Source organism: Prionailurus viverrinus, chromosome A1 (genome assembly GCF_022837055.1).
Source record: "Prionailurus viverrinus isolate Anna chromosome A1, UM_Priviv_1.0, whole genome shotgun sequence".
NCBI lineage: Eukaryota > Metazoa > Chordata > Mammalia > Carnivora > Felidae > Prionailurus > Prionailurus viverrinus.
The window spans coordinates 116,172,136-116,193,743 of NC_062561.1; the positions used below are offsets into that span (position 1 = coordinate 116,172,136).

At 52.1% G+C, this 21,608-nt stretch overlaps 3 protein-coding genes across 4 annotated transcripts; all 3 read right to left on the bottom strand.

Moving 5' to 3' along the window:
• Positions 1-230: 230 nt before the first annotated feature.
• Positions 231-2,671, bottom strand: MZB1 (marginal zone B and B1 cell specific protein). Its single transcript, XM_047831216.1, has 4 exons — positions 2,447-2,671; positions 1,189-1,313; positions 709-819; positions 231-611 (listed from the first exon to the last, which is right to left on the bottom strand). Exons 1-4 carry the CDS (start codon positions 2,648-2,650, stop codon positions 452-454), a joined length of 600 nt encoding a protein of 199 aa, XP_047687172.1. The 5' UTR covers positions 2,651-2,671; the 3' UTR covers positions 231-451.
• A 1,617-nt stretch (positions 2,672-4,288) lies between these two features.
• PROB1 (proline rich basic protein 1) lies at positions 4,289-7,909 on the bottom strand. Its single transcript, XM_047851649.1, has one exon. The coding sequence runs from the start codon at positions 7,872-7,874 to the stop codon at positions 4,809-4,811; it is 3,066 nt and encodes a 1,021-aa protein (XP_047707605.1). The 5' UTR covers positions 7,875-7,909; the 3' UTR covers positions 4,289-4,808.
• Positions 7,910-10,083: 2,174 nt separating this feature from the next.
• SPATA24 (spermatogenesis associated 24) lies at positions 10,084-15,519 on the bottom strand. Of its 2 annotated transcripts, none has more exons than XM_047851788.1 (6): positions 15,365-15,519; positions 14,121-14,186; positions 13,763-13,893; positions 13,600-13,670; positions 10,354-10,456; positions 10,084-10,246 (listed from the first exon to the last, which is right to left on the bottom strand). In XM_047851788.1, the coding sequence occupies exons 1-6, from the start codon at positions 15,479-15,481 to the stop codon at positions 10,117-10,119; spliced, it is 618 nt and encodes a 205-aa protein (XP_047707744.1). In that variant the 5' UTR covers positions 15,482-15,519; the 3' UTR covers positions 10,084-10,116. The 2 variants fall into 2 exon arrangements, with proteins under 2 accessions (XP_047707744.1, XP_047707735.1); XM_047851779.1 differs by having other exon boundaries at positions 10,084-10,261.
• Positions 15,520-21,608: the final 6,089 nt, after the last annotated feature.

A 21,608-nucleotide genomic window follows, 5' to 3' on the forward strand; every position in this document is an offset into this window, starting at 1 on the left:
ATGGAGTTTTCCTTTTCTCTCATGATGGATCTGGGTTTTATCATTCATATAACTGATTTCATATGCCTTTGGCAGCTTGCTCACATTTCTAGCCATGACAGGTCTCACCTACCTCTGGAAAACTGTATGGAAGTGTATTTGGCCCTCTCTAGGTACAACCTCAGCAGAAATACCAAAGTCTGACTTTCCAGCCCCATGAGCACCTTTTGCAGACGGAAGGAATCAAGAAATGGAGGTCACTGGGTTTTATTTGAGTCCAGAAGGGAAGGCCTCGCCTCACACACACCAGGCCCCAGTGTTCTAAAGCCTGAGGAGGGGGGTGGTGGCCATGGCAGCACAGAAAAGCATGGCCTCCCTGCCCTCCAGGCAGCCTGCACAAAGGAGTAGGACAGATCCAGAGGAAGCCCAGCTCCCTTCAGGGGCTGACCAGGAAGGGGAAGGAGCAGTTGGACTAGAGCTCTGTCTTCTTCGTGACAGGTGCCTCCTCTGAGCAGGCCCCCTGGGGGCCTCCACACAGCAACGCCTCCAGAGCCTCTCGGCCTTGTTGGTGGGCTTTGTAGATCTGGTCTTCTCCAAACTCCCCCAGGTAGTGCAAACATGTCATGGAGAGCCTAGGGGAGCCCAGCAAGAGCCTCAGACTTTGCCTGCCCCACAGGGGGCTGATCAAGGCTCCAAAGTCTCCATTCCACCCCCCATTCCTGCCATCACCTGGTGGGCCAGGGGCCTCCTGTGATCATCACGCTGATGTTTGGCTCTGGCCCCTTGCTGAGTCCTGGGCCCGTGAGACGTTTCACCTGGTTCACTTCTCGGACCCCGTAGCTGGAAGCAGTGGGGAGGAGAGATACAGCATTAGTGGGAGCCCTGCCAGCAAGGGATCCATCCCTACATGAGGCTGAGCACACTGGGCATTTGCTGAAGCCAGAGCCCAGATTCTGATCTTCCCTGATGGAAAACTGAGGACCAGAGAGGGAAAGCCCCTGGCCCAAGGTCACACAGCAACCATATATCCTGGCCACCTACCATTCTACTTGCTCCTAGCTCCAGAGCTCAGACTGCCTCACAGCCAGCCCCCTACCTTAGACCAGAGCCCTAGTGGATTGTGTGTCTGGCATGAGTGGGAGAATGAGAACCTCTACCCATCATCCCTTCCCCTGGGAGAGGGTGGTAGGGACCAGACTTTTGACTCACCCCTGCCAGGCCTGGGAGCAGCTCCGGTCCAGGATGTCTGTGTATACTGATTCACTCAGCTCCTGCTGCCCTCCTGAGTCCCGGGTGTGAAGCTTGGCCTCTGCCTTTGCCAAATGTTGCCACATCTAGAACAAGGAGGGGCTGAGAGCCAGGACTTTTGGACTGCTCAATGGTGGGAGAGGGGCAGACAGGAGCCTGGGTCTCCGGGAGAAAGTGAGGTGAGCCTTTTGAGCAGGAAACTCCTGTGAACAGGCTTCATGGCCCTCCCACAGGCTCGGAAAGCTGAGACTGGGTCTGCTGAAATAGGATCCACTTCCCTGGAATGGGGTGGGTGGGAAACTCTGAAGTGGAAAGTTAGGCCTGAGCATTGGGCCTCCTTCCCCAGGGCACACCTGCCCATCAGCACATGATATTTTATTTTATTTTTTTAAGTTTATTTACTTTTAAGAGAGAGAGAGAGAGAGAGAAAGAATCCCAAGCAGACTCCTGCACTGTCAGTGCAGAGCCCGACATGGGGCTCAAGCCCAGAAAATGCAAGATCATGACCTGAACTGAAACCAAAAGTCGATGCTTAGCTGACAGAGCCATTCTTCTTCTTAAACCACAAGAAGGAAAGAAAAAAAGAAAAAAAAAAACCAGAGCCCAGTCTTCAATGACACGTGTGCTCATAGGCTCCCCTCCCCCCATAGAGATATTCAGGCATGCTTGACAGGCTTGTGCATGAACAAGAGATACACACATACTCATATATTCATGTACTCAACCCACATGCACACATGCACATATACACCAGTGCTCCCTGGTCATATTTTGGGAAGAAGCCCCAACCTGAGGATAAGCCTGGAAAAGAAAGAGTCCAAGGGGACAAGCTCGTGACTCCCTAGAGTCTCAAGATATTGTGGAATGGGTGTCCCAGATAATCTGCTCACTGTTGGGCAGAGAGATGGGTAAACTGAGGCATGGAGGTTTAGGTGAGGTGAAGGTGGAAATATCATGGAAGGCTGAATCTGACTCGATACCCTGGGATTGAGAGTTTAGAAATCAAAGGCCAGGGGCGCCTGGGTGGTTCAGTCAGTTGAGCGTCCCACTTTTGATTTCGGCTCAGGTCATGATCTCACATATATAAATAAATATTAAAAAAAAAAAAGAAAAGAAAAAGATATCAAAAGCCAATAGTAGAATCTGAGGTAGAAGGAGGGGACTGTCTTCAAGAGGGGCCTGGATAGGGTCAGGGGAACTGCTGGGGGGAGGTACTCACCTGGTAGGCCACCGCCCTGCAGGCATCACAGCGCAGGTGAGCAGGCATATGAGCTGAGTACTTCTCCTCATCGTCCAGCTGCGGGGCAGTGGCTGTGAGTGGAGGCCTGTCTCCAAGGCCCCCTGGGATGCCCCAGGCTCCCAGCAGCAGCAGTGTCAGTGTCAGTGTCAGCCTCATGGTTTGTGGAGCTGGCTCAGTGAGCATGGGCTGTGGTTGGGGTGCAGGTGTGCATGTGTATGTGTGCAGTGGGGGCCGCCCCGGAACTCCTGACCCAACCAATGGGGAACCAACACCTCACCCCTCCCACTCTCTCCCTTCCCCCAGGGCCCTGAAGATGCCACGTGTGCACCTCCTCTAGTGGGATCCTTGCTTCAGCCAACTCAACTCCATTTCACAGATAGGGAACAGTGATGTAAGGAGGGGGACTGAGCGTGGGCAAGAACACATGGGAGCTGATACCTCCCATGTCCTGGGATCTGGCAACTCAGTGGGCACTGTCCTGAGTACCATGGGGGAAGAGGTACTTGGTTAGTGTCATTTTTATGAGCACATGAAGGCTCAGAGAGAAGTGACAAATCCAAGACCATACAGCTACAAGGGCCATACTGAAACTGGAATCCAAACCTGATTGACCCCAAAGCCACTGGCCACTCAGCCACCAGGAGGAATTAGGTCACAGGCATGGCTGCCAGCCTAGGGCTCCCTCCCTGGGAGGCAAGTTTGCTGAGGCAAGGATGCCACGGCACATGAAAGACACACATGGGCTCCTTCCCTGAGCCTGAGGGACATACCAAGGCATGGAAGAGCATTATGGGGGGTGTTAGGGGTTGTGATAGGAAATCAGAAATCAGACAAGTTACACTAGTCATTCCGACCATCATGGCTCATTGGGTCAGTGATTTATTGCACACCAGGATGAGGTGAGGGGACCAGGAGCAGCCCAGGGCCCTTCATGTCATCAGAACCAGCATCTCTGGCCATAAGAAGATGTTCAGGTTATTCTGACTCATAGTTCTCCTGGTCAGCTTCCAGTCCAAGGCAGAGAGGCAGACAGGTAGACTTCAAGGGACCCAGACCCCCCAGAGGCCTGGAACCTAAGTAAGGCATCCATCTCTGTCCCCAACAACTGCTTCTAATGGGAACTCTTCTTCCACAAACTCATCACATCATCACTTATCAGTTCAACAAGCTTCTGCCAATTCAAGCTCAGAACTCCACACAGACCCCCATGCAGAGCATCTCCTACCCCATTCATCTCTCTCAGGCCTCCTCAGAGGCTCCTACAATCTCAGGGCAATTAGAACACAGGCCCTTCCTTGCTGTGCCCAGCCTGCAGAGCCACCCCCTTTCTGGGCATGGTTGCCACAACTGTTACTGAGGCAGTTGAACCAGTTGAGGCTCCATATCTCTGTCCCCGCCCTCATCCCGACCCCAGGGGCACCCCTTTTACTGCCAGCCTTAACTCATCCTCCATTACACCCAGAACCCAGAATGGTCAAGAGGCTCTGCTTGTAAGTCCTTCCTGATGATTCACTTCATCTGCTTTCCACTCTGGGTGGGGATGGCTTAAGACCCCCCACTCCTGGCCCTAGGATGAGCCAGCTCAGCTCTGAGGGCTTAGAGAAGCCAAGTCAGATGCTGAGGTTAAGGGGAGGATGAGAGTTTGGGCTCCCAGTTGGAGACTACAGCTGCCTCCCCACCCAACCCCCATCCCCAGGCTGACTGTCCATAACCATAACCACTTCCATGTTACTTCCTTGCTCTGCCTCCACCTGCTGTCTCAACAGCTCTCCTTCTCAGACCCTGCCTGGCCTAGGGGCTGCACTGGCCACTTTCCCACACAGTCTCCCAGGCCAAGGCTCACACCCTCTTCCAAAGAATAACAAAGTTTCTAGCCAGAGTCCTTCTCCTTCCATCCCACCAGTGCTCACTAGCCTGCTCCATCTCAGCTGGGTCCACCATTCAGGGAGGGACAGACAGCTCACTACCTCTGGGAGCAGCCCAGCCCTCTGCTGCTCCTATTTCTTGTTGCCCCTAGCAAACCCCAACAGCCCCTCAAATTGGCTCCTGGGGACAACTCTTGAGACCCCTCACTTTTACACACACACAAACACACTACACTCTGGGATTGCTTGGGAAAGGAGTATACAATTTTGTTGGGGGAGGAAGTAGGCAGCCACTTTCTGAATTCCAGCTCCATCAGTCCCAAAGTTTCAGATACATTCTCTGAAGGTAACTTCCGGTCTGAAGACTGGATGCGATGAGTAAAAGAAAGAGGTGATAGAAGGAAAGAAGGGCAGGGGACTGGATGCCAGAACCTCCAAGGCTACCAACAGGCCCCAACACCATGGGGGATCAGACCTCACACTGGGAACAAGGACCCTTTGCCGGGCTGGGCTGAACCTGAGCTGTTGGGTGGAGCACAGAGGAGCAGAGGGGGTGCGGGGCTGGGGGTTCCACTCACTGGCAGATAATACATCCCGTCCAGGTGCCCCGCCTCAGAGGCCCAGGGTAGCGGGGGGCCGCTGAAGGCCGGCGGGCCCGGGGATGGCGGCATCGACAGGCTGGGGATAGGCCCATAGGCGGGCGGGTAGAGGCTGGAGCCCAGGGCCAGCGGGGTGTAGACGCGGCGGGGTGGCCCTGGGGGCGATGGCGGCAGCAGCACCTCTACATATTGCCCGCTCTCTGGGTCGAAGAGCAGCCGTAGCCGAGGCTGTCGCGGCGCCTCCACAAAGTAGTATCGGCCGCTCTCGGGGTCCACCAGGACCTTCCCCGGATACGCGGTCCCAGGTGGCTTCCGCGCCCCCTGGAAAGGGCCTTCTGGGGACCGGTCCATCGGTGGCGCTGACGCGGCGCGGGGCTGGGGGGGGGCCGTTCTGCCTGCCGACGCCTGGGGCTCCCGCGGGAGAGACGACTGGACAGCATTCGCGGTCTCGGGGGCCACACGAGGCGTCTCCAATTTGGGTGCTATCCCAGGGCTCAAGCTAGGGTTCGCCTGAGGGGAGCTGGGACAGGGTGGTCTGGATGGTTGGGGCCCGGCTGGCCCTATGGGCGACTGCTGGGGTGAGGTGCGAGCGCCTCCTAGAGGGCTGGTCCGCCCCTGGCCGTCAGGGACCAGGCGCTGGACCTCCGCATCCCGGTTCTCTACGCCAGAACCGCGCACCAGGACTCCCCCAGGTCCCTCCCGCCGGCGGCCCAAGGCCAGTGCACCAGGCAGGCGGATCTCAGTGCGCGCGAAGGGTTTTGCCGTGCTGTTCTCTGCTCTCCGCCTCAGGACCCCGTTGGGCTGTGAAGCGTCCCGGGGGACTGTGTCGGGGGACGGCTCTGGGGGCTCGTAGGGGTGCGTCACGACTGGCAGAAAGTCCTTCAGATAAACAGAAGTGTAGTGAGCTGGGGCTGGGGACTCCAGCGCCTGGAACTCTTGTGTCTTGGATGAGCTGCCCTCCTCTCCGCGGGGTTCCGCCGGAGGCGCAGGCAGCCCCGAACCTGGTGTTCCCGGAGGAAAGCTTGGCGCGTACGTGGTCTTCACCATCTTGCGCACGTCGCGGGGCCGTGGAATGGCCACGCGCGGTCGTCCCGAGGCTGCTTCTCCAGGGCCCGAGACTTCCCGGTGCACATCGGCATCCAAGGTGCCCACGAGGCGACTGAGGGGCAGCTCGGGTGCATCCACTTCTGGCGACGGCTGACTGCCTCGGAAGGCAAGATTCCGCACCTCCCGCGTGGACGGACTCTGCGCGTCTGTGAACTCGGGGGTCCTGGGGGCGGACGGTCTAGGCAGCGCCAGCTCCTCCTGTCCTATCCCATTTAGAGCTTCCGATGTAGGTACTATCGATGAGCCCTGCAGTGTGGGATCCCACGTCTCTTGGGGAGATGGGTTCCACGTCCCATTAGTATGATCTGGAGCCTCCAGTGAGGACAAGGCCGGCGGGGACGGGCTCCTATTGCCCTCTGCGGTATTCCCAACTGCAGGTTTCGGAACCTCCCACAGGGAAGGAGCTTCGGGGGATGGGCTTCTTGTTCTGGCAACACCCTGATTCCACTGAGAACGGATCGGTGGGGAAGGGCTTCTTCTGCTGACAGTTTCCTCGATAGCAGGATCCTGATTTCCCCAGGCAGAGGATGCCTCGGGAAACGACGGGCTACTTACTCTCCGAATAGCTCGATTCCACGGAGGCAGATTCTGGGGGGACGGGCAGTGAGGACCCCGTACGGTCCCATTTGGAGCCTGCCACAGTGGGGACGAGCTCCTAGGTTTTCCAGCCTTACTCGGAACCTCCCGGGAGTCCCTAGACTCAAAAGGCGGAGACGGTTCTCTCAGGATGGTTCGATCCAGAGTCTCTCGCGGGAACCGAGTCTTGAGTTCCTGACTGTGCGCCTCCTGAATCTTCTCCCCTGACTGCAGGAAGATGCTGGAACTAACCGGACCCAGCGGCTCGGTCCCCGGCGCGGGCTTGTCACGCCGAATCGCGCGCTCTCGGAGGCTAGGCCACGGCCGTGGTGCCCTGGCGGGGGCTGAACTATGATGCACGCGGGGTGGCCGAGACCTGGCCTCCTCCAGGACCTTTCGGGTACTGCGGGCCGTTTCCCGGGTCGCACACTCCAGCCGCCCCGTGGGCCCGAAGGTGGCGCTGCTCCGGGCAGGGGCCGCAGGGCTTAGTTTTCTGGCCAGTGCTGTCTGCACTAGACCCGCGGCTTCCTGCAGGCGGCCCAGAGACTCATCCAGGGAGCCAGTGCGCAGAAGCAGTCGGGGGCGCGGCGCGCCCGCCTCCCGCGGGGGGCTCCGGGGTCGGGGGCGCAGTTCAATTTGACGCTTGGGCACAGTCCGGGGTCTGGCGGGCTCGGCACGTTCCTCCAGCGCCACCTCCACACACTCGAACTGCGCTGGGGTCCCAGGACTTGGCCCGCGGGGCCGCAGCTCCAGGTAAGTGGCCCAGCGGGAGCCACCGTTCGGGGCCTGAGGCGTCGGTGTTGCTGGAACAGGTGTCGCGGGCCCGGGCGGAGAGAGGCTGCGGAAAGCTCGAGCGGTGAGCTGTTGCACCTCGCTATCCGCCGCGTCGGAGCGGCTGAACAGGGCCCCGGCGCCGAAGATGACTTCCATCTCCCCCGACGGCAGCATGCGCAGCTGGGGCTGGGGCGGCCGCGGGCCGGAGCCCGGGCCTCGCGGGAAACCCGAGCTGGTCCCGAGCTGCTGGCGGCTATTCTGGGCGCTGACGGACAGGCGAGGCTGCGCGCCCGCCCCCAGCGCAGGGGCCACTCCGGGCCAATTCGCTCGGCACTCCGCGTCCGGCCCAACGTCCGGGGGCTCTGGAGAACCCGGAGCCGTGTAGTAGGAACCTGACGAACCGGAGGAGTCCTGGCGCCGGGCGGGGACCTCAGGCAGGCGCCCTGGGAGCCCAGGCAGGGCTGGCGGTGCGAACGCGGTCAGCATGGTGGGGCTGGACGCCGCGCACTACCTTCCTCACGTTAGCCTCCGCCGGTGCCGCGGGCGCCCGCACTGTCCCCGCCCCGCCCGCGGGTGTCGTGGGGTCACCGCGCCTTAAAGCGGCCGCGTCCGCTCGCGAAGTGGTGGCGTCGCTAGCAGGAGAGACTTGGGCCCTAGGCTCTACCTTTCCAGCTTTCTCCCCTGGCGCGGGCCAGAAGCCTAGGGTGCGTCGCCAGGCTTTGGCTGACATGAAGGTGAGGGAAAGGCAGGTGTGCAACTTGAAGCCAGGGGCTAGGCCCATCTCCACTCCTCCACAGGCTAGGAAACAGGCTGAGCAGGGGTCTGCCTAACAAGGACCATGGTGGTATGGATTAGAATGTGAGCCAGGGGGCCAGGACCACACTTTCAGACCAGGCAACTCAGATCTTGTGAGCAATTTCATCTTCTCCTTAGCCCCCAGTGTCTTCCCATCACCTCAGTGCACCCCTTCTCCCCAGCCTTATCACTTGTACTAGCTAGAGTTCATAAGGGTGTACCCACCACCTTCCTTGACCCATCAGCCCACGATCCAATAGAAAGCATTGCTTGGTAAGCTCCCTCGACCCGGAAAGTTGTGCCAGGGCCTCAGGTAGGTGCTGTCCCTGGCTGGACCCATTGCCTTTAGTGGGAACATCCTGGATGGGGCTGGAGTGCATAGCTCTAGCATTCCCATTCTGCCTTGGCACCTAGAACAAGCCCTGGATGCCTATGTGGGGGTCTCCTAGGAACCTCTGGGGGTAGCTGTGGCCCCCTGTATAAAGACTCTGAGGCAGAAAGAGCTCTGTGCTCTCCCAGGCACTTGCAAGGCCCTCACTCCAGCACCCTGGGGACAGGAACAGATTGGGAAGGAGTCACCACCTGTCATAGCCCTGGGACAATGACAATGGGCACCATTTACCCTTAAACTTCTGGCTTCGAGTTCCTACTATGATTCAGGCTCCAGGTGGCCTTGGAGCAAACGCATCAGCACCCCCATCCCCATTGTACTCATCCTCACACTGACCCGGGTTAGGCTAGACTTGACAAATCTGACTCAGCCTCTGAGTGGGTCTCCTGCCTGGGTATGTCTCCATGATCACCTAGCCATCAGAGATGGCTTGTGAAAGGATCAAACCTGCCTATCATCTAGCCCTGCATATGCAACTTTAGTGAGTCCTAGACCCTTCGCAGACTTCCCCCACCTTAAAAATAGACATAGCATGGTCCTTTTCCCTTCCTTCCCTTTGGGAAGACTCGAGCTTCTGTTTGGGGGAAGTGTAAGAAGGTGCAAGTGTAGGGGCACCTGGGTGGCGCAGTCGGTTAAGTGTCCGACTTCAGCCAGGTCACGATCTCGTGGTCCGTGAGTTCGAGCCCCGCGTCGGGCTCTGGGCTGATGACTCAGAGCCTGGAGCCTGTTTCCGATTCTGTGTCTCCCTCTCTCTCTGCCCCGCCCCCGTTCATGCTCTGTCTCTCTCTGTCCCAAAAATAAATAAACGTTGGAAAAAAAAAAAAGTTAAAAAAAAAAAAAGAAGGTGCAAGTGTGATTCACAGTTATATGTGACTGTGATTCACATGTTATATAACATAACGTTATATGTTGGAAATTGATTTCCCAAATTCATTGTGGTCCTAGAACCCATGAGCTTTGATGTCTCTGGTCAGGACTTCACACACACACACACACACACACACACACACACACACACACAGCCCTTCCTGCTCTATAGCCAAGTTGGGAGAGTTAAATTTACCAAGGCACTGGGAGTGGGGTGGGGTGTTTACAGGTAACCAGGGGTAACCAGAGCTGTTTACATAGGGAGGGATTAAATACCAAGAGTAGGAAGGACAGGGCCTATTAGATAACAAAGTAGTCCTCCCCTACGCTATACCCCCACACTTTCACTCCCCCTACTATCCAAGGGAGGGAGGGAAGTGGCAGGGGCTGGAGACTTGAGCAGCATCCTTTTCTGAGCCAAGGAGTGGCCTGGAAAGTAGTGGTCCAAGGCCTGTCCCCCACCCAGTCCCTGGTAACTTGATTCTCCCTTCTGTCATGAAGGCCCAGGAGGCAGGCAGGGAGAAAAAAAGAGTGCCTTCTGCCTCTTCTCTGGGAGTCAGGGCACCGGTGAGGCCTGACGTGGCAGAAGCAGAAACCCACAGGGATGGGGACCCCCACAGCAGAGAAGGCAGAGGTCCAGCATTACAGCTACAGAACAGGAAGGTGAAGACAATTTTATTTTTCCCTGGGATGCTGGTGGCTCCGGGCCTGACGCGTCCCTGAGGCTTTCTTATGCTTCTGGTCCAGCACTTGGGCCATGTAGTTCTCCTGTTGCTTCTGGATCCGGTAGTCAGACATGTGATTCCTGCAATGGAGCTGGCTGGGCATGGGCTGGGGACAGTCTAGGGTAGGGACCAGAGAGCTGGCTCCCTACTTCCATCAACAACCCCCAGCCTAGCCCAGACGCCTCACCTGAAGATCTGTTTCTGCTGGCTGATAACTTGCTGCAACTCCTTAATCTCATTCTCTTTGCCATTAAGTATATCTTCTTGCTTTATAATGTGAGACTCAATTTCTGTGGGGGAGAGAGGCAGGGAGAAGGCGTGGTTCCTATCCGAAGGGCTCCTTCCTGAGATAAGGCATTCATTCCCTTATGGGTCTTTTTAGAACTTGGCTCTCCTGACCCAGGGGTTCTCCACAAGTAGCTGTTAACATCATGGTAAGAATGAGTTTATTATGGAGTTTTGATAGGATGGTGACTGAGCGGCACAATGTCTGCTGAATGTGTCAGTGACTTTACAACTCTATTCTGGACCAGGTGACTCACATGAGGGCAGGAAAAGGCCTCTGCAGAGAGGTGGACAGTGCTGCCCAAAGGCAGGAGGATGAATGGCTCCTGTCCCTAACTCCTGCTGATCTTCACAGCTATCACCTCCTTGGCAAGACACTTCCTAGTTTAAAGTACAACCTCTCCCAATAGTTCCTATCCCTTTTTCCTGCTTTCTTTTTCTTCTTAGCACTTATACCTAATATACCACATATTTTACTCACTTTTCTTCTCTACTAGGATTTACATCCATGAAATCCATAATGATAAATATTATTTAAATTTACTGCTTTAACCCTAAGGCCTAAAATCGTACCTGGCACATAGAAGGTGCACAATAAATTTATTTGTGGAATGAATGACCAGGATATCCTCTGGGGAATTAGGACTTAGAAACATCACTTAGTTCAGTCATCTCAATCCAACCAGACGTACTGAGGGCCAGCTGGATGCCCAGACTTGTGCTAGGGCTTAAGGAGAGAAGACAGGGCCCCTACCCTCAAGGAGGCAGCTCCTGAAAGAGAGTTAAAACTCAGGAACTGATCAGAGAACAGAGGGTGATGTTTTAGCAGTGTTAATATTGATGAGACAGTCTTGCTACTTTGGGCAAGTTGCCTCCTCTTCTAGACCCATTTTCTCATCTGCTGACAGGGACAGCACAGGGGCGTGAGGTGAGAGGAGATAGTGGTGACAAAGCTTACCCCAAATTAAGTGCTCATTAGATGCAAGGATGATTTTTGTGTCTTGCATCAAAATCGAAAGAGGTTGTAGGGAAGGGGGGGAGGCGGTGCTTCATTTACATAAACTGACCCTTGGGGAGCCCTGGAAAATTCTGATCCTCCTAGGAAGAAAATCCCACCACATTTAAAGATTAGACAAATATTAACTAGAACACAAGGTCTAAAAAATGTAGAAATGCTTAAGTATTTAAGGTTTCAGAAGAGAAGATTTGGTAAAAAGTTAATACACAGCATAGAAAAGAGGAGACAAAGACACAGGAGAAGGAAGAGAATGAAAATGAGCTCACTCGGTCATAGGACCACGCCTATTGAACCTTCTTCCCCAGGTCACGCAGATTGATTGATTGTGAAATTCTTTTGGGAAAAGGCATCAGAAATTTATGTGAATCTTTTAAAATAAGTTAGAGATGAATTTAAAATAAATAGCACCCACAGAGAGAATGGTTAGAAAATCCCTTTGAGAAAAATAAGAAACTATGTAAGTATAAAAAACAAACTAGGGGCGCCTGGGTGGCGCAGTCGGTTAAGCGTCCGACTTCAGCCAGGTCACGATCTCGAGGTCTGTGAGTTCGAGCCCCGCGTCGGGCTCTGGGCTGATGGCTCAGAGCCTGGAGCCTGTTTCCGATCCTGTGTCTCCCTCTCTCTGCCCCTCCCCCATTCATGTTCTGTCTCTCTCTGTCCCAAAAAATAAATAAAAAAACGTTGAAAAAAAAAATTAAAAAAAAACCAAACAAACTAAAACCACAGAAAGGGAGGTTCTCCAACCTGGCTAACAGGCCAGGGGGAGGCTCAGCTCATGAGATTTGCTCAGGTGAGGGCTTGTGTCCCACTGGAGGGGTCTGGGACATTCTGGGGGAGGGCAGCCAGGTTCCATCCCCATAGCATACACACACACACACACACACACACACACACACACACACACACACACACCTTCCACAAGCAGACATAGAACCCCGTGGCTTTGGCTGATCTCTAGGAAATGCTTGAGTACCACCAGAAAAGAACTCTAGGTTTCTTTTAGGGAAGTATGGGGACAGGCAGAGAGACAGGAAGGAGTGGGGTCTGGTGGCCTTGGGTACAGAGGCAGTGACTGCCTGCTGGGCCCCAGGAGGCCCTACTGAGAGCCCTTGGTCAAACAGCCACAAGGCCTGTCAGCCCACCTGGTCAGATCAAGATATCGGCCTGTTGGCATCTTATTAGTAAGAGTACTCACCAAGGGAGAGAGGGCTGGATTGGTGGGTACGGGGTGCCCAAGACTTCAGGTGACAATCCATCAGAAGGGACTCTGAATCTCTTTTGGAATTGGGCTCTGGTCTCTGGCCTACTCAAAATCTGCTGCAATGTATGAAGCAGATGTTGCATGTGGAATTCAGATCTGTTCCTTAAACCAGGTAAGGGGAATTCAGTGTTCTGGGAAACTGAAAGGCATTCCTGGGATCTAGAGACACTGGGTGGCTGACAGAAAGAGCCCCACAGCTCATGGCACCAAGTGAGCCAACAAGGAGCCACATACATCTGCACAGAGCAGAGATGAAAACTAATGGCCTATGAACATATTATACTTAGCCTATACAATAGTTTTAAAATTTCTAAATCAGTTGCCAACACTAAAAAGTCAGAAAAGTTTCCATGAAAAACTGGCTTCCAGTTTCTTTTTTAAGGATCTGACAATACTGCCCCCCTCCTCCCCAGAGCAGAGGCACTAAGCCCTTGAGAGAGGGCACGGCTCTTCCTGTCACCACAGTCCCTACCCTTCCCTACTGGGTCCCTAGCAGTTAGCTCCCAGATAGGACTGTGCTTGCCCTGCTGTTCCTCTTGTAACAGGTATGAGTGAAGTACACTATTTCTAATACCCATCAAAAGTGGGAAAACAAAAGTTGGACTAAAAGGTCGTATGTTTCAAGAAAAATGGGAGCGAGCCCATTCCTTTATGGCCATGAAGAATATTGTACACCAACTGCTTCCCTCATTTCCGTGGCCTGCCTGGTCCCTGAAGGCCTTTGCGATGGTGTGGCCCGCCTGGGCCTCCTGGTATCCTCAGCCGGGGGCAGAAGTTGGGGTGAAACCCTGCCCTTGACACAGGCACTGCGCTGTTAGGGAAGAGCCCATGTATGTAAGCGTGGGGGGGAGCACGGGCCTCCCGCCTACCATTGCACTTGGTGATGAGCTGGTCCTTCTTACTGGATTCCTGCAGGGCTCTGCTCTTGACACTGGAGAGCCTGGGTGGAGAAGATAAGACAAGAGAGGGTGGGAAGGCTGACAGGCAGCCTGGACCCCCAACCCTTCACAACCCTTTGAAAGGCCCACTCACGCTTTTTCAAAGGCCAGCTTCTCTTTCTCCAGCTGTTTAGATAGCACCTCTACCTCTCCGAGGGCAAATTGCAACTTCTCCTCTTCCTTGGCCAGGAGGACCTTGGTCTTGGCATGGGCAGCTTTCTCTTCCTGCAGGAACAGAAAGCAGTGACCTCATTACCCCTGAGCTACCCTAGGTCTCCTAGGTTCCATTAACAGCTCCATTTCTCAGACAGGCATATAGAAGCCAGGGTACAGGAAGATTCTGTCCTCACTACTAGGGCAGGAAGCTGTCAGAGGCCAATAATAACTGTGCCCATCCACAGGGATCCCAGGAAATGGGGGAAGATCAGGAGCCCACAGAAGCACTTACTTACCACCAGCTTCTTTTCCACTGCCTGGAACTCTTCTTTACTGACAAAATTTTCATCCTGGAGAACCATCTGCAACAGAGCCTGGCTCAGGGAGGGCCTGGGGCTGGTGTTGAAGGGGTACTCTCTAGGGACCAGGACCAAGGTTAGACAATGGGATGATACCCAGGGCACCTAGGATGAGACTTGGGCTCTGAACAGGGAGAATTTGGTTCCATAAGATTCACAGAGGCTCAGCTCTAGGTCCTGCCCTCAAGGAGCAACCAGTTTGATATAGGAGATAGCCCATGGCCAGTACTTCTAACACAGTGTGCACTATGATGGAGAAGCACAAAAGGCTGTGGTGCCCAGAGGAGGCCCCTGGTCTGGGGAAGGGTCAGACCTGCTTCTGGAGAAGGGGTCATCAGACATGAGCTCTGACTGGTAAACAGGGGTGGGCAAGAAGAGGGGGTGGAACAGAAAAGTGTTCTAGATGGTGAGAACATACATGCAAAGGCCAGCTGCAAAGAAGAGCTGGGTACCCTCAGGGAATTGCAGGGAATTGAATGCCTAGAGCTGCACGCACCCCTCAGGGTGAGAAATAGATGTTAAGTCAGTTTTGTTTCTGAGATGGAGATATCTCCCAGCTCTCTTATCAAGATAGAAAATAAAAACAGAAAAACCATGAACTTCAGCTGGCCAAGACTTTACCATGCCTGTCCAGGTAATCTGTGGCTCCAATGCTTTGAACTCATGAACTAGGATTTGACTCAGAAGGCAAAAGCAAAGGGGCATTAAAGGGTCGCAGGCCCTTAAGTTAACATGTGCAAGGGACAAACCTGTGCTTACTGCACTCAAAATGGCGCTGCATTAGACACTGGGGAGGAGATGTCCATAATGGAAAACGCGTTATAGTTTCAATACCTGCATCTGAGAACCCCCGGGGAAGCCAATGAAGTCATCTCCAATTAGAAGTGGGGAAAGTGAGGCTCAGTGAATACACGGGGAGATATCTAGTAGGCCTTACACAACCAGACAGAGAGTAGAAAGCAACTTAATTTTGTTTAAATTCCCTGGAAAATAATCATGAAGACCTTGACCCTTTTTGGCTCCACGCCTACCAGCCAGAACATACTCGGGCCCCGCCTCCTCCTGATTACGCCATTGGCAATGTGCTCTAAGCTCGCCATCGGCGTCGGGACAGGGTCTGGCCCCGCCCCCGCCATTTAGGTGTCCGGTCCGGCCCTCCCCCAGCTCTTCGGGCTGCATACCACATTCCTCAGCTGGTGAATCAGTTCCTCCTGAGACTCGATCACGTCCCGCAGTTGATCGAAAGCGAGACACACTGATCCTGACGCCCCCTGCGACCACCCGAGGGGCGTCGCCATCTTTCCCCCCCGCCAGCTCGTTGGAAATGTCTCTGGGCGCCTCACCCACTGACGTTCACCAATGAGAATGGGACGCCATAGAGCACCTTGGCAACCGGGGGCGGGGACTTTCTTTGTTAGTAGGGATGGAGCCCGCCTCTTAAAGGAGCCACTCTGTTAAAAGCACAGCCTTCCCGTGGAGGAACTTCTAACAACCCTTAGGGATTTAAGTTTATAGTTTATGTGCACACCTGTTTTATCTTGTGTTCGTCACGCAGACCTGAGGAGCAGACGGGGCACGGTTTGGTGAACAGCCCTCACTCAGACAAGGCCCTCAGCCTTATCCCAGGGCCTGTTAAACTGCAAGACCTGTGAAGCAAGAGCCAGCTAAGGCAACTCCTGCATTTTTGACGTTAACAGCCCTCTTTCTCCCACCCTAATCTCTGGATTTCACCCAGAGTATGAGACTCCAGCCTCCTGTGATTTCTTTTACAAGTACGAATACATTTAGTGTTTAGGTAATCTGAACCCAAGCAACGAAGGGAAGCACAGACCAGAAAAGGAGAGTGGTCTCACCCAAGATGAAGAGTCCTCCTCATACTCTGGTACCAGGTTGTTGGTAGCCACATTGGAGCCAGGTGCCACCATGTCAAAGTGCCGGCGACGGCCCTGAGAGATCAGGAGAACTGAAGAGGGGCATGAAAGACACGGAGAATGGAGGTAGACAAGGATAAAGTGATCACACATCCCCATTGAGGATATAGGGGGATCATCACAACCCCATTGAAGGCTTTCTTCAAAACCCAAATAAGATTAAATAAGCTTAGGAAAAATCGGAGCGAATATTCACTGAGTATTCACTATTCTGTGGCACCATTAAGCTTTTTCATGTGATCTTCACAATAACTTTGGGAAGTAGGTTATAATACCCTTAACCAGGTTCTATGAGAATGAGTAACTTGCCAAGGTCAGGTTTTAACACAGAAAGTTTGATTTCAGAGTCCATGTTCTTAACCATGATGCTGTGTTACATTTTTGTTGAACATATTGGATACTAAAGTTTATGGAAATTGAAACCCCCCAGGCAAGAAATGACTATATTAAGGAGTTTGGAAAAAGTGTTATCAGTGACCAGGAAGGGAAGCTGAAAATTCAGGTGGGCCACTCAGGCTGCTTCCCAAAGCTCCTTAGGGACCTATTTTGGGGTTGGAATTTGTGGCCTGATAAATGTGACCATTCCTGTGAGTCTCTCAGTGGTAGCCCTTGTTTTATCTTTCCTTGTTTCTTGTTTTTGTTCTCACATCCTTGAGAGCAAGGCCTTTTCTGTTGACCAATCTTAAAGGGCCTAGAGCAGTACCATCCAATAAAATGTAGGTGACGGATATAGTCTGTATCTGCACTGTCCAATACTGCAGCCACTAGCCACATTTGGCTGTTTAGCACTTGAAATGTGGCTCATGAGACTTGAGGAATTGTTTTAAATTATTAAAAGTTTTGATTAGTTAACATTTTAATTTAAATAGCCATAGTGGCTTGTGGCTACTGTGTTGGACAGCAAGGGCCTAGAAGGTGTCTTCTAGGTTGCGTGCCTCAGCACAGCGCCTTCTTGGAGTTTTGTCTATTGAATGTGAGTGTTCATCTGAATCACCCTGGACAAAGCTGCACATTCCTCTGGGGCAGGAATACCTGGATTCCCCCCTTGAACTGTCTCTTCTCTCTCAAGTCTTTAATGAGATGCTATTTCTTTTTTTTAAGTTTATTTATTTATTTTGGGGGAGAGAAAGAGCATGAGCAGGGGAGGGGCGGTGGTTGGGGGAAAAAGACTGAATCCCCAGCGCAGAGCCTGCTGCAGGGCTTGAACCCACGAAACCATGAGATCATGACCTGAGCCGAAATCAAGAGTCAGACTCTTAACCAACAGAGCCACCCAGGCACCCCTGAAATGCTAATTTGATAACCCTTGCCATTCACATTCACCTCCAGAAGTTGGAATAGGCTGCCCCTCAGGGCAAAACTCTGGAGTGTAGTAGTCTCCACCAGCCAATTCCCCGGGGAGGGAAGGTTGTGAGCAAGAGAGAACCCTGGATCCAGGTCTGCACCCTGCATACCAGCATGAACATGACAGATTGTCCTCTGGTTGAGGACTGCCACAGACTCCCCCTCTGTATGTCAACAAACACTCCAGGCTCCTGGCCGGCCAGGGCTCAGTAAGACTCAGGATGGCATGACATCACAAACAGCTCTGTGATCCTGCCCCGGAAAGTGTTGCCTTTCTGCACAGGGTTGTCCTTCTGGTTGATGTTCCCATTTTCTGTTGCTGTATAACTAACCACCTAAAATTTACAGCTTAAAAAAAAAATCATTTTGCTCAGGAATCTTCCATTTAGGCGGGGTTCAATAGTGAAAGTTCATCTCTGCTCCATGATGTAGTATCAGATGGGATTTTGGTGGGGGGACTGGGAAAGGAGAGGCTAGAAATTCTGTTTCCAAGGTGGCTCATTGATATAACTGGCAAATTTAGTGCTATCAGCAGGGAACGCATTTGAGCCTGAGGACCAAGTTTCTTGTCCCTCTCCATGGGCTATTTAGGCTTTCTCATAGCATGGTGATTAGGTTTAAGAGAAAGCACCCAAAGTGATAGGAAATGGAAGATGGCCGGGGCACCTGGGTGGCTCACTCGGTTGAGTGTCCGCCTTCGGCTCAGGTCATGATCTCAGTTTGTGGGTTTGAGCCCCGCTTTGGGCTATGTGCTGACATCTTGCTCAGAGCCTGGAGTCTGCTTCAGATTCTGTGTCTCCTTCTCTCTCTGTCCCTCCCCCGCTTGCTCTCTGTCTCTCAAAAATAAATAAATGTTAAAAAAAACTAACAACAAAAAAAAGGAAATGGAAGATGGCCACTTCCTTAAGGCTTAGGCCTAAAAAACAGTACAGTGTAATTTCTGCTATTTTCTATTTGTCAGGAGGCCTCAGGGCTCAGATTCAAGGAGATGGGACACATCCCACTGTAGTTTCAAAGACTTTGGGCTGCACTTCCAGCCAATGTGCAGATGACTTGTCATTTCTTTAAGGTTCAGCTCAGATAAACCCAGAATGAAACTTAGTCTAGTGGGGGAGACAATCATCAAATAAATACTTACTTAAATCCTAAATTAAGTCATTATCCAAATAAATAACATTATAGCTATGACAGGTGCTGAGAGGAATGGGTATTTTTTTTAAATGTTTACTTATATTTAAGAGAAAGAGAGAGACAGCGCAAGCGGCAGAGGGGCAGAGACAGGGAGAGAGACAGACAGAATCTGAAGCAGGCTCCGGACTCTGAGCTGTCAGCAGAGCCTATTGTGGGGCTTGAACTCACAAACTACAAGATCATAACCTGAGCTGAAGTCAGACGCTTAACTGACTGAGCCACCCAGGCGCCCCTGTATTTTTTTTTTTTTTAAGTAGGCTCCAGGCCTGACGTGGGACTTGAACTGACGACCTGCTATTAATAACAGTCATATGCTCTACCTAGGGGTGACTCTGCTGACAGCACAGAGCTCGCTTTGGATCCTCTGTCTCCCTCTCTCTCTGCGCCTCCCCAGCTTGTGCTCTCTTTCTCTCAAAAATAAATAAACATTAAAAAAAAAAGTCATATGCTCTTTTAAATGAGCCAGCTAGGTGCCCTGGAATGAAAGTATTTTAAAGGGAGATTTTGCCCCGTCTGGAGTGTCAGGGAAGGCTTCTGTGTGGAAGTGGGATTTTGAGCTGAAACCTATTAAGATAAACCAGGAGGCACTTAACAAAGCAGGCAGGGGCCGGTGAGTGGGCAAGGGTTTCAGAAAGAGAGAATAGTATATGTAAGGTCCCTGGGGCAAAAGGGATTGGCAGAGTGTAGTAATTAAGAGGCTAGTATGGGGGCACCCGGGTGGCTCAGTCAGTTTAGCGTCTGATTCTTGATTGCAGCTCAGGTCATGATCTCATTCTCTTCTCTCTCAAAAAATAAAATTAAAAAAAAAAAACACCTCAAAAAAAGAAAAAAGCCTAGTTTGGCAGAAAAGAAAAAGATAGATGTACAGGGCAAGCAGGGTCAGTGGCCAGAAACTTGGTAGAACCTTGTTAAGCATTAGACCCCGTAAAGAACTTTGATGGTTTTTATTCTTGGAGCAAAAGAAAGCTACTGAAATATTTTAAGCGAGAGGGTGACATAATTTATGCTCTGGGAAGATCTCTCTGGTTGCAGCAAGGTGTACAGATTGGAAGTGGCCCTGAGTAGATGCACAGAGACTACTTAAGAAGCTATTGCAGTTTTTATCAGAAAAAGCAGCTGGTAGTTTGGGAGTCAGATGGTATCAGAGGAGATGAAGAGAGTAGTTGGATTTAGAATGTTCTGGAGGTCAAACTGATAGGATTTAACGAAGGAGGGGTTACAAGACAAAGGAAGCCAAGGTGTTTGGTTGTCTACTGCTGCAAACTACCCCAAAATGTAATGACTTAAAACAGTAACTATATTGTCATTTGCTCATGACTCGGCGGTTTGAACAGGGCTTGGTGTTCAAACCCATCAGCTAGGGTGGCCCAAACAGCTCAGCTTGGATCTTCTGTCTGGGTTCTCAGTCCTTGCTGCCAGCTCACTTGTTTGGTTCTCCTCTCCTCTCCTCTGCCTGGTTTCTCCATGTGGTTAGCTTAGTGGTCTCAGGGTGGTTGGACTTACATGGCAGCTGACTTCTCCTAAGTGCAAAAATGGAAGCTGCTAGTTTTGCCACATTCTTTTGGTTAAAGATCAAAGGCCAGTCCAGATTAGAAAGGGGACTATGCAAGGGCACAAATATTAAGCATGGTCCTTTGGGAGACTTCAAATTAAGTCTACCACACGGTTTCTTGGCTTTCTGACTTTCACACCTGGATCAATGGTGGTGTTATTCATGGAAATGGGAGCACTCAGAGTATTTTTCTGTCCTCTCTTAAAAAAAAAAAAATCACTGCAGGGATGCCTGGGTGGCTCAGTCAGTTTAGCGTCCAACTTGGGCTCAGGTCATGATCTCACATCTGTGGGTTCGAGCCCCGCATCAGGCTCTGTGCTGACATTGCGGAGTGTGCTTGGGATTCTCTGTCCCTCTCTCTCTGCCCTTCCCCCACTCTCTCTCTCTCTCTTAAAAATAAACATTAAAAAAAAATCACTGCATTCTGTAAGAAGGATGATTATATTTCAGGTCTCTCTCCCTCAGAGTTGATTTCACTGAAGCCTCAAACTGGATCACATTCCTGTTAAAGAACCTGAAGGTTTTCTTGATTTCCCCTTTGACATTCATCCCACTGGGGAGCTAACTTGTCTGAAGTTAGCTTTGCCCTCAGATATGAGCTCCAGGAGCTGGAGCTGTGGTGCTGGGTCTCACTTATTCCCCAAGCCCCATCCCCAAAGCTCAGCCCACTGGACACACAGTAAGTTCTCCATCTTTGCTGAATTGAATCTCATCTCTATCTTTCTTCAAATGAAAGATATTGTTATGAACCATGTACTCTATATTTTGAATTTGTGTTTTTGTTTAGTAATCTCCACCCTCAAAGTGGGGCTTGAACGCATGACCCTGAGATCAAAAGTCACATGCTCTTCCGACTGAGCCACACAGGCACCCCCATGTACTGTATATATTTTTTTTTTTTAGTATTTATTTTTGAGAGAGAGAGAGACAGACAGACAGACAGACAGACAGAGTGTGAACAGGGGAGGAGCAGAGAGAGAGGGAGACACAGAATCTGAAGCAGGCTCCAGGCTCTGAGCTGTCAGCATGGAGCCCAATGCAGGGTTCGAACCCACTAGACGTGAAATCATGACCTGAGCCGAAGTTGGACGCTTAACTGACTGAGCCACCCAGGAGCCCCTGTACTGTATTTTTTAAACCAAGACTTTCCTAAATATGGGTCGTTGGGAACAAGGCCATTAGGGAACTGGGATAACACCTGATTTGGGGGCTAAGTAGTTTAGCTCTGTATGTAGGCTATAATATCCTGCAGCTGCTAGCATCTGATAGACAAGAAATACAGAATTGGTGATGCCACCAATGTTATCTATTCTAAACATCAATAATTCCACTGATGGATGAGGGAAGACTGTAGCAGAGGAGAGACACTAAGCCTTCTCTAGTCCAACTGGCTCCAAGGGAGTCCAG

Coding starts and splice junctions, on each gene's coding strand:
- MZB1 (XM_047831216.1), bottom strand. CDS start 2,650: ATGCTCACTGAGCCAGCTCCACAAACCATGAGGCTGACACTGACACTG. Junction 1,314..2,446: donor GCAGGGCGGTGGCCTACCAG/GTGAGTACCTCC, acceptor TCCTTGTTCTAG/ATGTGGCAACATTTGGCAAA. Junction 612..708: donor GGAGGCCCCTGGCCCACCAG/GTGATGGCAGGA, acceptor GGGCTCCCCTAG/GCTCTCCATGACATGTTTGC.
- PROB1 (XM_047851649.1), bottom strand. CDS start 7,874: ATGCTGACCGCGTTCGCACCGCCAGCCCTGCCTGGGCTCCCAGGGCGC.
- SPATA24 (XM_047851779.1), bottom strand. CDS start 15,481: ATGGCGACGCCCCTCGGGTGGTCGCAGGGGGCGTCAGGATCAGTGTGT. Junction 13,894..14,120: donor CAGTGGAAAAGAAGCTGGTG/GTAAGTAAGTGC, acceptor CTGTTCCTGCAG/GAAGAGAAAGCTGCCCATGC. Junction 13,671..13,762: donor AAGCTGGCCTTTGAAAAAGC/GTGAGTGGGCCT, acceptor TTCTCCACCCAG/GCTCTCCAGTGTCAAGAGCA.